Raw genomic sequence first — 14,547 nt, 5'->3', positions numbered from 1 at the left:
GTTCAAAAATACACGAGAACTCAAATAGCATCAAAATCCTTAGTATCCCATTTAAAGCAAGCTTCACATCATGCTGCATTGCTTAATGAGCCACTCTGTAGCCATCTTTATGTAATAAAAGGATGGTAGTGACTGATGCCCAACAGGTTCAGACGAATACTGTGGAATTTCCACTTGCCACTAAATAAATGCTTGTAAAGTCTAGAGATCCTAAGATGAAAGGCATTTTGTAAATTTTAAATGTGCAAGATCCAACCAGTCTTCTGTCCCCTCCCTCTAGTCAGTACTAATCCTCCAAGAGAGAGAGGTGGATGAAAAGACAATATAGAATCTGAGGAAGTGTGGATCTAGGGTCTCCAGATTTTCCTAGGAGGCTGGTGGTTTAAAAGTCTGGAGTAGACAAAGGCAAAGTGCCAAGTCCAAAACTTGGAAAGGGAGCTGTGTTAGGGTGTGAGGAGACTCCACCTTGCTGTTTTAATTAGGATACAGCAGGAAGGGCCAGGATTGTTCTTTCTTCCAAGTTCACCAAAGGAAAATCTGACACCAATTCTGTTCTTAGGAATTTTGAAATGAGTAGAGAATTCTTTGAACTCTGTAATCAACTAATTGGAAACTAATTTGAAATTTGGCATCAGCACAGATATTTGTGTTATAGGAATGGGGGAAGCATCCAAAGGGGGGGTGCTCCCTGTACTTCTCGTCTTAAAAGTTTACACACAGCATGTGAAATGAACAGATGCTTTTTTTGGTTTTTGGAGCTGTCAGGGTAACAAGAAGTTGAAAGCTGTATCAGGTATTTATTTCAGTCACTGAGATGGCTATTGGCAGAGTTCCACATACCAAAACTAAGGAGAAACTCATGAACAGATTAAAAAAAAAAAAAAAAAAAAGACATGGAGGAAAGAGAATTTGTGCCTCCTTTCCTTCTAAACACAAGCTGATGATTTTACACAACGAGCGAAGTACTTTTTGCGGGGGAGGGGGGATAATTGGCCAACTTTATGTAATTCTTTCCACAAGGCTGTGTTTCAATTTTGGGCTGTGTTTGAATTTTGGGGAGATTTATCTGTAATGGTCTCCTAATACGCTAGTCAGAGAGTGTGACTTAAGCTGATAAGTAATTTGAATCTGAACTTCATAGTTGCTAAAATGCTCCACTTATTTATTTGCATTATAATATGGAGCATTGGCGAGAGTGGTGAGAGTAAGGTAGATAGGTGTGGGGAGGGATTAAGAAAAGACTGAATTGACTGGCACCTGCCTTGGTGAGGAAACAGGAAAGGAATTTCTGGCCATGAAGTTTGTGATTCCACATCAATATCATTCTTTATAATAGAATAACCACCCACCCTTAGTCCAGAGCCAGAATTGCTCAGATTCTTCCAACCAGAGGGCTCCTGGCACACTAAACAGTCTGTTATGATATCTCAACACATAAGTGAGTGTATTTGGCCAGGGAGATTTGCTAGTGAAATTGATATTGCCTACCCTGGGTTTTTCCAGTTGTACTTAATAATTAAAGGAAAATTAAAACCCAGATTCCCTGAAACGTAAAGTATCAGATCTGTAAGTTTATCAAGCCTTCCAGTCACATTGTGTTAGAGTTTGAAGGGACCTTAAAATTCATCTTGAGGGCTTCCCTGGTGGCGCAGTGGTTGAGAATCTGCCTGCCAATGCAGGGGACACGGGTTCGAGCCCTGGTCGGGGAAGATCCCACATGCCGTGGAGCAACTGGGCCCATGAGCCACAACTACTGAGCCTGCGCGTCTGGAGCCTGTGCTCTACAACAAGAGAGGCCGCGATAGTGAGAGGCCCGCGCACCGCGATGAAGAGTGGCCCCCGCTCGCCACAACTAGAGAAAGCCCTCGCATAGAAACGAAGACCCAACACAGCCAAAAATAAATAAATTTATTTATTAAAAAAAAATTAATCTTGAACAAACTGTTAGAGGAATTGTAAATCTCCTTCCCCAAATCTCTGCCAAGTGATTGCTTGAATTTCTGCTCAGACACCTCCAGGGTCAGAAAAGTCATCCCTTTAGGGGACACCTTATTCTTTGAATAGCTGTGAGAAAGCTCTTTGTTGGTTTGAAATCTGCCCTTGGATCTTAGTGTGCCAGCTTCAGTAGACATCCAGAACAAGCTTCCTTCCTCCCACTTCCAGCCCTTTAGATACTTCATCATATTGCTTGGAACCTTCTCTAGGTCAAGCATTCTTGGTTCTTTCTGCTGTTTGTTCCTCAGAGGACAGTGTTTCTAGTGTCTTGCAGTATAGGACCAGGAGGACTTAGGATTCTGGGGCAGCTCCTTTAACAGTTTCAGAACTAAAGAATATTCAAGTTAGAAAGGCTGTCAAGACACAATCTAGTCTGCATATCCTCCCTTTCAGTTACAGATAGAGTCTTCTGGATTTGAGTGGGCAGAAATTGATCAGCTTCAAAGTGAGAAATGAAGTGTAAGACATTTTGCCAGTCTTTTGGTTGCTTAATTCTGATCACAGGCTTCAGCTGACAACTCATTTTTGTCAAGGACCTCTCTGGCTCAAGTAAGCCTAAGGCTCAACTCAGGGTTTCATTGCCAGATCTCCATACACCAACTATTGGCTTCACTTACTGTCTGTGTAAAGGACAGAAATAACTTTTCCATAAGTTTTACCATCTGTATTGACCACTTGGTCAATTCAGTAATTTTAATAGACATTTTTTCCTTCATAAAATCAGAAAATGACCATCACAAAGGGAGCAGCATATTACACCCCTTCAGATATGCAGCTGCCTCTGGTGGACAGTTTCGTGGGTTGCCCTTTGTACTTTCTTTGTTTAACAGTCACCAGGTGACGAGATGGCTTTTCTTTTTATAAATGTGTTTATTTATTTTTGGCGGCTTTGGGTCTTCGTTGCTGCGCACAGGCTTTTCTCTAGTTGCGGAGAGCAGGGACTACTCTTCGTTGCGGTGTGTGGGCTTCTCATTGCAGTGGCTTCTCGTGGAGCACGGGCTCTAGGCGGACGGGCATCAGTAGTTGTGGCTCGCGGGCTCTAGAGCGCAGGCTCAGTAGTTGTGGTGCACGGGCTTAGTTGCTCCGCGGCATGTGGGATCTTTCCGGATGAGGGCTCAAACCCGGGTCCCCTGCATTGGCAGGCAGATTTTTAACCACTGCGCCACCAGGGAAGTCCTAGATGGCTTTTCAAAAGCCAAAAAGCTGTGGACGGGATTGTGGGCCACTTTTCTATAGTATTTTCCATCTTGAGACTTGAAATACCCATGCTTTTAGCTGGCCCCAAGGAGCTCACGTTTCCTTGGATGTGCCCAGCAATAAAGGAGCCCAGGTATTTGGGCGTGGGGCACTGCTGCCAGCATCTCCACCGTCGCGCGGCCCCCCAATTCCCTACTCTTCAGTCATCAACACCATTCACATTTGTGGGCAAAGAAATCCTGGTGGGGGAATGGAACAAGACCTGACGTACGTGAGGAGCCGAAGGGAGAAGCTCTGGAGTTTATCCAATAACTTGGTCCGAATTTAAGTGCCATGTTTAAGGCTGGAGTGTTCTTGGGCCCGGCAGAGGCGCGCTAAAGGTGACATTGGAGGGACTAGGGACACCCCTTTGGCGGCAGAGCCGAATCCGGGAGCGATGCGGGCGGCATCGCTACCCTGCCGGCAGATGGGGTGCAGAGTGGCCCTCGCCAGAGCCGGCTGGCTGGGGGGCGGCGGGAATGCCCCTTCTGGGTTCGCTCGCCCTTGGGCTAGGAGCCCGACGGGTTGGTACGCGGCGGGGGCGGCGGGGGCAGCGGGGGCCCGGCCCGCGGCAGGAGGGCGGGGCTTTCCTTTGTCAGGGGATTTGCGCGGCGCGGCCGAGACTCACGCGGGTGTCGCTCCCCGCCCCTCGCCCTCTCGGGGGGCGGGGCTCTCCCTCCGGCCCGGCGGGGCGCGGTGGGCGTGGGCCTGTGAGCCGAGCGGCCGGCGCCGGGCTCCCTCGCCAGGAGCCGCGCAGAAGCCCCTCCTTCGGTGCCTCGGCTTCCAATCGCCTCCGCCGCCCCCTCCCTTCCGCTCGGGCAGCTCCCCGCCGCGGCTCCGCCCCTGCCCTCCTCCCCTAGCTGTCCGCGTCGCGCTCCCCGGCGTCCAGGGGGGCTGCCCGGGCGGGGCGGCGCGGGGAAGGGGAGGAGAGCCGCCCGCCAGCCGAGCACTTCCAGCGAGCGGCGGGCGAGCGGGCCGCGCGGCGCGAGGGAGGAGGGCTCGCCCCCGCTCGGCCCGAGAGGAGCCTTTTGTTCCCAGCCAGAAGTTTGCATGCCGGGACCGTGACAGCTGCGGGCGGGGAGGACGGCGGGGCCGGCGGCGGCGGAGAATAGAGGCGGCTGCTTGACATGCAGCCCGCGGCGCGGCGGCTGCGGGCCGGGGACTGGAGGCGGCGGGGGAGGCGGCGCCCACAGCACGCGGGACTCAGCTGCCGGAGGGACAAACTAACTTCCTGAGCGCGGGACCGGAGGCCGGCGCGGCCGGGAGCCACCTGCCAGCCTGCGGTGAGGCAACCCTGGCCCTCGGGGCGCGCGGCACGGCGTGGGGGAGCAGCGCTGAACGAGCCCTTCCGAGTGACCCTCGGCCGCCGCTGCAGCCTGCCGGCCTCTAAAAGGCCCGGCGCCGGGCTCCACTCGCCTTGTTTGGTGGCCACGGCGCAGGGCTGTTCTGGGAGCCACAACAATGCCATGATGTTTTGGAGACAGGAAGCCCCAAGCTGGCCGCGAATGAAGGACTTCCTGTGTTTAAAGTTGCAGGAATATCCGCCGGCCAGCCCAGTTCAAATGCAAACACCCGAACTAGGGAGGACGAATGGCTAATTCAGAGCAGCTGGACTCTCCAGGGCTGGAACTGAGGATAAAATGAAAGGAATTCCTAGGAGCTTGGGCCATACTTGAAGACCAGAGGGGCTGTGCCATTGTTATTAAAGGACACAATCGATATAAATCCTCTGCTTCCAACTCTGCTTGGGTGAGAAGTGAGTGGAACTAGATATTGAATAAGACTTGTCAATATCAGATGATTTTTTTTTTAACTGACTGAATTGGAAAGAGCAGTGCTCTAAAAAAAAAAAACAAAAAAGCCATAGAAGGAATTATTTTGTTTGTTGAATACATTGTACCATTTATCTGCCTGCAACTATGAGGCTGCTAACCTGTGAGGAAAAAGCTGTTCTTCTTAGAGCGTCTCTCAGAATGGTTTCAAAGTGGGACTTCCAGGCCTTTCTGGAGGGAAGTTCCAACTGGTGGTTTGAGGTTACGAACATGTAAAAGGATTTTTAACTTATGCAGAATGCGTTTTGGGGGAACCCGTGAGAAACTTTTTAAAGGTTGATGGTTCATCTTGTGTGAAAACTATGGGCAAGCCACTCAGCAGGCCGGACTGTTTAAGGCAGAACCCCATCTGCCTGGGGAAAGGAGAGGAAGAGGATGGCTATATAGAGGATTGCTATGTTCCACAGCGATCTATATATGATACAATGAGGATAAATGAACAAATTGACCAGGGGTCAAAGCTTAATCAGACTTCAAAAAGCACCATGGAAAAGATAGAAGGAAGTACTATATCCAGCAATGGTACATTAGGAGCAGCAGCTAATGTTTTTGAATCCAGAGCACCAGAAGGCAAAAAGTTGGATGAGAGAATAATATTTGATGCACTAAAGCTAAGCAGTGATGTGCAGAAGTCAGCACCTGTGCCACCCAGAAGGCGGCCAAATGCAGAACGCAAAGACAATGTTAACAGGAGATCATGGAAGTCCTTCATGCCACCGAATTTCCCAGAATTTGCAGAAAGGATGGAAGCTTCTCTCAGTGAGGTTTCTGAAGCTGGTGCTTCAAATCCTTGCTTGCAAGAGAAGAAGGAATCCAGTTCTGCATTAATAGAAAGTTCTGGTCATTTGGACCACAGGGAACCTCAGTCAGAGTCCGTAACTCTGGAACATGTGTCCAAATCCATAGGTATTCCAGAAGGGCAGGATGTGAAAAACTTAGGTGGAGATTGCCAAGACTTCAGATTTCAGCAGCACGGTGAGATCTCTCCCCGTGAATTCCAGCCTCTAGAGTCAGAAGCTGCAGCAGCAAGTGGCAACACAGATGTAATGCAGGAACACAGATTCTCAAGTGCAACCTGGCCCAGAGCCATGAAAAGTTTGGCTAAGGGAGGCTTTGGCGAGAAGCAGCACCCCCTTCAGGACACAGCTTGCACTGTAGAAATGCCACCTCTCTCCCCTTGCCTGAGTGAAGAGCTGTTGGATCCAGAGTTGCATATTCTCATAACCCCCAGCCTGAGAGAGAAAACAGAGTCTGAGCTAAAGTTTGAGGAGGATGAGCGATGGATCATGATGGAGGCTGAGGAGGAGTGGGAGGAAGAGAAACTGTCAGAGAGAGGAAAGACTTTTCTAATGGCAGACAAGGAAAAGAACAGCCTGGCAGATGTTTTTGAAGAAAGAGAGCAAGCAAACACTGTAGCAGTGGTGGAGGATGGAGCCGACTTCTCAGCTGCTGTCTTGGGGACTTTTGACCACCTAGCTCTTGGTCAGATCTGTTGCTCTAATGACCCACATCCAGCTAAGAACCTTTTGGCGTCTGTTCTCAAGGGTGCATCGCTTGATTACAGTTGTGTTCTAACAGGTGAGAGTGCTGTAGGAGAACTGAGAAACAGAACTGCTCAGGGGCTAGAGGGTCTTGTTTCAGATTTAGAATGCACTGTTGGTCCTGCCAATTCAGAGCAGCTCTCTGACACAGATTCAGTGCAGATGTTTCTTGAACTCGAAAAGGAGTGTTTATGTGAAGAAGGAGTAACTCCTTTAGTTGAGCTGGAGACTCAAGCCTCTTCTGAAGGGCTGGCCCCATCCCAGGATGCAGAAAATTCACTTGTAATTAGTCATTTTCCAGGGGCTGCCTTAGAAAAGGAGCATGTAGGCCTTTTAAATGTAAGAGCAAAGGACGCTGATCCTGGGTTGGATTGTGACTATTTTAATGCCCTGGATTCTTCTCAGGTGCCTAATACTTTGGAACTTACTGCCTACTCTGATACCGTGAGGGATGCTTCCACTGTTAGTGAGGAGGAGGGTGAAAAAGTGCCTTTTAGCCCCGAGACTGCAGGGGAATTTAACTTTAGACACCCAGCTGATGTGGAGTCACCAGGAAAGCCAGACCCAGGAGGATTGTCCAACTCTGATCACAGGGCTTCTCATGAAGAAAATGTATCAGGCTTTGAAGCCAAGCTGGCCAAAGAAAATGGCAGTTTGTCCCAGCTGGACTGTAGTGAAGTTAAGGGGAATGCTGAGGAGTGTGTGGAGAGAGTCCCCTTCCGTTCTGCTGTTAGCTATGAACTAATAGATGTTACCTCAGGATCTGAAGTAGAGGCGTTACCATATGATTCACATTTACTAACAGATGAGATTCATTGGGAAGGTGAGAAAGGAGCTATTAATCAAGGAAATAACAGTCTGACTTCCTTGGGAGATGTGGACCTTTGTGAATTGTTGTCCGTGGAAGGAGCTTGTGATGAGGATGGTGAAGCACAGGCACTGGGTTATGATGCCAGGCTGGAGGACCGAGCCCCAGCACATCTTCCTAGAGACCTCCCAGAGTGGGTCTCCCAGGATCTCCAGAGGAAGTCCCCAGAGTCAGATATCCTGAGTCTGCACCTGCAGGTTGGAGGACTGGGACATAGCAGAGATGGAGTGGAAACTGTGAATGACATAAAGCCCAAGCTGAATGTGGCCTCATTGGAGGGAGGGGAAACAGAAATGAGAGATTCCGATTCATTGCTAAATATCCTTCTGGAGGAACAAGTTACCAAGGCTAGTAATACGGAGCCAATTTTGGAGGAATGGATACCCATCCCACAGAAGCCTGACCCAACTGCTGCAGTGCCCACTGTAGAAGAAGATGCCCTAGATGCTGCAGTGCCTGCCCCAGAGGGAACTGCTATAGCTGCTCTTACCGTGCCCTTCCCAGAGGAGGATGTACCTGTTGTTCCAGTGGCCACCATGGAGACACATGTCCCAGCTGCTGCAGTATCAGCCACAGAGAGGGCTGCTGCCCCAGCTGTTGCAGTGCCTGCTCCTGAGGAGAATACTCCGCCTGCTTCAGTGGCCATCACAGAGGAGGATGTACTAGCTGTTGCAGAATCCTCCCTGGAAGGGACTGCTCTAGCTGCTGCAGTGCCCACCACAGGGGAGCTTGCAGCTCCCACTACTGTGGTGCCCACCCCAGAGGAGCCTGCCGCCCCAGCTGCTGCAGTGCCTGCCCGAGAGGAGCCTGCAGCTCCCACTACTGTGGTGCCCACCCCAGAGGAGCCTGCAGCCCCAGCTGCTGCAGTACCCACCCCAGGGGAGTTTGCAGCCCTAGCTGCTGCAGTGTCCACCCCAGAGGAGCCTGCAGCCCCAGCTGCTGCAGTGCCCACCCCAGGGGAGTTTGCAGCCCTAGCTGCTGCAGTGTCCACCCCAGAGGAGCCTGCAGCCCCAGCTGCTGCAGTGCCCACCCCAGGGGAGTTTGCAGCCCTAGCTGCTGCAGTGTCCACCCCAGAGGAGCCTGCAGCCCCAGCTGCTGCAGTGCCCACCCCAGGGGAGTTTGCAGCCCTAGCTGCTGCAGTGTCCACCCCAGAGGAGCCTGCCGCCCCCGCTACTGCAGTACCCACTCCGGGGGAGCCTGCTGCCCCAGCTGCTGCAGTGCCTACCCCAGGGGAGTTTGCAGCCCCAGCTGCTGCAGTGCCCACCCCGGGGGAGCCTGCAGCCCCAGCTGCTGCAGTGTCCACCCCAGGGGAGCCTGCCGCCCCCACTACTGCAGTGCCCACTCTAGGGGAGCCTGCAGCCCCAGCTGCTGCAGTGCCTACCCCAGGGGAGTTTGCAGCCCCAGCTGCTGCAGTGCCCACTCCAGGGGAGGCTGCCGCCCCAGCTGCTGCAGTGCCCACCCCAGGGGAGCCTGCAGCCCCAGCTGCTGCAGTGCCCACCCCAGGGGAGGCTGCCGCCCCAGCTGCTGCAGTGTCCACCCCAGGGGAGCCTGCACCTCCCACTACTGTGGTGCCCACTCCAGAGGAGCCTGCTGCCCCAGCTGCTGCAGTGCCCACCCCAGGGGAGTTTGCAGCCGTAGCTGCTGCAGTGTCCACCCCAGAGAAGTATGCAGCCCCAGCTGCTGCAGTGCCTACCCCAGAGGAGCCTGCTGACCCAGCTGCTGCAGTGCCCACCCCAGGGGAGTTTGCAGCCGTAGCTGCTGCAGTGTCCACCCCAGAGAAGTATGCAGCCCCAGCTGCTGCAGTGCCCACCCCAGGGAAGGCTGCCGCTCCAGCTGCTGCAGTGCCTACCCCAGGGGAGTTTGCAGCCCTAGCTGCTGCAGTGTCCACCCCAGGGGAGCCTGCCGCCCCAGCTGCTGCAGTGCCCACCCCAGGGGAGCCTGCCGCCCCAGCTGCTGCAGTGACCACCCCAGGGGAGCCTGCCGCCCCAGCTGCTGCAGTGTCCACCCCAGGGCAGCCTGCCGCCCCAGCTGCTGCAGTGCCCACCCCAGGGGAGCCTGCCGCCCCAGCTGCTGCAGTGCCCACCGCAGGGGAGCCTGCCGCCCCAGCTGCTGTAGTGCCCACCGCAGGGGAGCCTGCCGCCCCAGCTGCTGCAGTGCCCACCCCAGGGGAGCCTGCCGCCCCAGCTGCTGCAGTGCCCACCCCAGGGGAGCCTGCCGCCCCAGCTGCTGCAGTGTCCACCCCAGGGGAGCCTGCCGCCCCAGCTGCTGCAGTGCCCACCGCAGGGGAGCCTGCCGCCCCAGCTGCTGTAGTGCCCACCGCAGGGGAGCCTGCCGCCCCGGCTGCTGCAGTGCTTGCTGTGGAGGAAGTGTTCCCTGCTGGCGTACCCTTCCAGGGAGATACTGCCCATACTGACTCAGTGCCTGTCTTAGAAGAAGGAAGTCCTATTCTAGAGGAGGCTTCCCCTGCTGGAATGTGGATCAAGGAGGACCTTGATTCCCCAGCATTTGGAATGAAAGAGGTGACTGGCACAGTGCTGCATGGGAAAGTGCCTCTGGCTGCAGTTGATGGATTAAATTCAAATGAGGTAATTGTTGCTCATATTGTTGGGGAAGGATCTGGAGAGTAAAGTGAGATTTGCAAGTTCTCTGACTTGGTGGTGATTAGAAAGGGCACAGATTGTTCTTTCTTTGCTTCTCTTTGGGGTGTCTGGGTTTTTCTGGTCTTTTTATTGAGTTTATGGGGGAAATGTGTTTTTTATCTGCTGAAAAACTTTATAATTCAGACTCATTGTTTTTAATTTGGACATAAGCAAAACCCAAAGAAAACAGGGATGTAAACAGTTTTTGGCTTACATTTTGAAAAAAGATTATTAACAGGAAAGGGTGATTCTGCTTTTGAATTTTACAATAAGCATGTTCTTTCCTAAATCAAGAGGCTGCTTATTCATCAGTGATGTCAGCAGTCAGGTAGAGGCTAGAATGTGGACTTTGGAGTGAGACTTGGAGTACTTTTTAACCACTCTGAGACAGTTAAATGTCCTGAGGCTCCAGTTTCTTCATTTGTTAAGGCAGAAGAACCCTGTGAGGGTAGTGAGGATAAAATGAGATAATCCATTCAACGCACCAAACATAGAAGATTTCAATTACTATCAGTATGCTCCCCCCCTTTCTCTATCTATCTATCTGTCTATCTATCTATCTATTTATCTATCTATCTATCTATCTTTTTGTTTATTTATGGCTGCATTGGGTCTTTGTTGCTGCTCACGGACTTTCTCTAGTTGTGGCGAGCGTGGTGCGCAGGCTTCTCATTGTGGTGGCTTCTCTTGTTGTGTAGCACGGGCTCTAGGCGCGCGGGCTTCAGTAGTTGTGGCACTTGGGCTCAGTATTTGTGGCTCGCGGGCTCTAGAGCGCAGGCTCAGTAGCTGTGGCGCAGGCACTTAGTTGCTCCACGGCATGTGGAATCTTCCCAGACCAGGGTTCGTGTCTCCTGCATTGCCAGGCGGATTCTTAACCGCTGAGCCACCAGGGAAGCCCCCCGCTTTCCCTTTCAAATAGATATGTTGGTTAGTTGAAAGAATTCACCAAGGTGGGTTGGAAGAAAGCCATATATAGATGTGTGAATAACAGTTTTTTTAATACAAATGTGTGTTTTTAAAAGCCTAATAAGGCACAATAATATTTATGAAAAAGAGGCATTTTAGTCATCTTGTCAAACTTTGTATCCTGAAGCAGTCACTTTTCCTTTCCTGGACCTCTTGTTTCTTAATCCATAAAATAAGAATTGGGCTGATGTCCTCCCGGGTCTCTCTTAGCTCCAGGATTTTGAGATTCCTGATGTTAGAAAACAATGTGTTGTGAACCCTCTTCCCAGGTTTCCTGTCCTTGAGCATTCTTAGTCAAAGGATTTTGAGAGTGGCAGCTTTCTACAGTTCACTGTCCTGTCGTCATCTGGTTGCTGGTAAGGAGTGAAGGAGTTAGAAGTTTAGTCAAATACAGTCAGGGGTTACTGAGTGAGGAGGTGGTTTTAATTTTACACCATCCCTGGGAACCAAAACAGTGCCTTCTTCGTAGTATGCCTTCCCTGTTGCGAGTGGATGAATATTAATCTCCTGAATATCCATGGATGCTGCAAGAAAGATGGGTTCACCCCATTGCAGAACCTTTCGGGGCAGCCTTAGCTAGAGGATCAATTAAACATGCAGCTGCCAGCCATGAAAAATCATCTTGATTGTAGGCTATAAGCTGTCAACTGTGCCACAGATCCTCCTGCTTAGCTGAGTGGTGGTAATGTCACCTGGGCTTCACCAATTATTTTGTAATTAGGCATCCCATCAAATTAGAATGCATCGCCTTTCAGATTGAGGGATTTGATTCAGTTTTCTGAGTTTTACTGAATTTGGGATTAACACTAAGATCCCAGCAACCTATCCAAAGTCACCAGCATTCTTGATTATACAGAATATTTCTAGTATAAAGCCTACAGCAATAATCAATGAAATATAGGGATTACATTATAAAGAGGCAGTCAAATCTGCATAAAGGAAGAATATTCAGAGAAACCCTTAATATCAGTCTCTGGGGTCTCTGTTTCCCCATCTACAAAATGAGTAGGTGGGGCTAGGTAATCTCTAAGGATCCTTCCAGCTACAGGAGGTTGTCATTTTATGAAATATTGTCTGATATAAATGACAGGAGAGGGAAATAGTAGCCCAGCTGCAAAACCTGTGATTTAAAATGAACTGCTTTAGATCCTCTGCACGTGTATGTACAAATGTACACATGTATACATGGTTAAAATAGATATAATCTTTCCAATAGCAATCACAAGAAGTTTTGATAGAGGAGACAAAAGGCCAGAACTGGCTTGCTATTTCTGTAGTGGGATCCTAGGCCCACTAAGAACAATATGTGGTTATTTAAGCCCTCTCCTCATGTATAGACTTCCTTAGTCTTATTTCCAGTCATTGGTTCAATGGAAGAAAAAAACCTTTTGTATAAAACAGTGGTTCTATAAAATTATAATTTGCCAAGAAAGTCTTTTTAAGCAAAAATTGGGGAGCCCTGCAACTTCAGTTCAGTGTTTGAATACTCAGCTGATCAGTAGAACTTTTATGGATTTGTTTGCTTTCTCTAACACCATTTCTATGCAAGGGTTCATTCATTTACTGGATAAATATTTATTGTGTAGCTACTCTGAGCCAGGCACTGGGGCTTCTGCAGTGAATAGCATCGGCATGGTCCCTGCCCTTGTGGAACTTATATTGTAGTAGGGGAGGCAGACGTTAAGCAAAAATGACACAAATACTTGGTTACAAATGTGGCAAATGCTTTGAATAAAAAAATAAAGGTGTTATGATGAGAAGCAATAGGGGTATTTAACTTCAATTGTGGTGTCAGGGAAGGAATTTTAAAACTAAAACCTGAAGGATAAGTTACTTAGTTACTTAGAGAGTCAGAGGGAAGAGCATTCCAGACAAAGGAAATGGTAACTGGGAAGAGCTTGGCATGTTAGAACTAAAAGAAAGCCAAGTGGCTTGACCACAGTGAGCAAGGGTTCCGGAAGAGTGCCTTGCAGTAAACCTGGAGAGTTAGGAAGGGGCCAGATGATGCAAGGGCTGAGAAAGAAGTCCTCAAAAGGATTTCTACCTTAAGAGCCGTTAAGAAGCTATTGAAAGATTTTAAGTAGGGGAGTGAAATGATTTCTTTTACATTTTTTAAAAGATGACTCTCAGCTTAAAGATAGAGAAAACTGGTTCACACTGACAGTAAACATTCTCAACATTTTCCGGGGTTTATAAATCTCAGATTTCTTTTGTCTTATATTTGTTAGTTCGTATTGTGATTATTGACATGGAATACAGAAAACAGAATGGTTTGCAACTTAAAAATCACACTGGCTACTGTGTTTAGAGTGGATTGCAGGGGATCAAGGACAGAATAAAGAAGCCTGCTAGATTACTGCAGTTGTCCAGGTGGCTTGGACTAGAGAGATGTCAGTGCATTTGAAGACAATTGGATGGATCTAAGATACAGTTTGGAGGCAGAATCAATAAGACCTGATAATGGCTTTCATATTTGGAGGGAGTGAAGGGGGAGTTATCAAGGATGGCTTCTAGTTCTGGTTTGCACAACTGAGTGGATGGGTGTTGGAGGGTGGAGGGAACAAAAAGTACTCATTAAAGCGAGAAGCCATCTTGAGACCAAAAATGGAGGCAGGTAGCTCCATATAATCAATAGATCAGTTTATTATAGGGTAACTTACTGTCAGGGTGGACTGAGACAGACAACAGCTCAAAGCATTCGCAGCTGCACTCTGCACCGCCCAGCGGGCCACTGGGACAATTCTACAGTTAACCTAGGGTCTGGGGTTTATGGGGTGGGGGCAGCAGGTGCTTGGAAACAGGACGTGCATTCCTAAGTCAAGATTTATGAATGGGTACTAGTCTCATGGGCAGCAGGAATGTATGTCAGGGAAGGTTTTCATCATTGTTTGGGGACTAACAGAGCATAGGGGCTACTGGGTCCTGATGATTATTACACAATATCTATTATCTACAAAGCCCGTGACAACAGAGAAGTGATTTACTATACGGTACAGTCCTGGGTTGGGTCAGCAAAAGGACGGGAGAAGCTCTAAGGGCCCAAAATGGCGTCAGTTATGTTCACAACCATACAATGGGGGCAATAGTAAATTGCTTAGGGAAGAACAGATTTGGGGGAGAGGAAATTAGCAGGTTCGATTTTGGAATGGTTAAGCTCAAGATGCCTGTGATTCATTTGTATGGCAATATTAAGCAAGTAGTTGGATATCCAGATTTGAAATTCAGAAGATATATATAAATTTTAGAGAGATGAGCATTTATCATGGTAGATATTTAAAGCCATAGGAATGGATAGAATTGCCTAGAGGAGAGTGTGGAATGAGAAGAGGGCTCAGGACTGACATGCTACTCTTATCCCTACCCCCAAAGGCTAACATTTGGAGATCTAGAAGAGGAAGAGGGCAAAGGACATCAAAAAAGGATCAGTCAGGATGAAAACTGGGAGACTGTGGTGTTACCAAAGATAAAAG

The 14,547-nt window shown here is 49.5% G+C and overlaps 1 protein-coding gene across 10 annotated transcripts in view; it reads left to right on the top strand.

Annotated features, from left to right (window-relative positions):
• MACF1 (microtubule actin crosslinking factor 1) overlaps positions 1-14,547 on the top strand; it is a 246,318-nt gene that overhangs the window by 175,151 nt on the left and 56,620 nt on the right. The window contains exon 1 of one of the 10 annotated variants that reach the window (XM_055082840.1): positions 4,463-10,057. The exons of the other annotated variants lie outside the window; for them this stretch is intronic. Within the exon in view, the coding sequence (XP_054938815.1) occupies positions 5,366-10,057 (4,692 nt within the window). The 5' untranslated portion in view covers positions 4,463-5,365. Of the gene's footprint in view, positions 1-4,462; positions 10,058-14,547 lie in introns of those variants that run through there. 10 annotated transcript variants of the gene reach the window in all.

This window comes from Physeter macrocephalus, chromosome 3 (genome assembly GCF_002837175.3).
Source record: "Physeter macrocephalus isolate SW-GA chromosome 3, ASM283717v5, whole genome shotgun sequence".
NCBI lineage: Eukaryota > Metazoa > Chordata > Mammalia > Artiodactyla > Physeteridae > Physeter > Physeter macrocephalus.
Note: the sequence above shows the minus strand (reverse complement) of the source record. Positions and strands in the feature narration are given on the sequence as shown.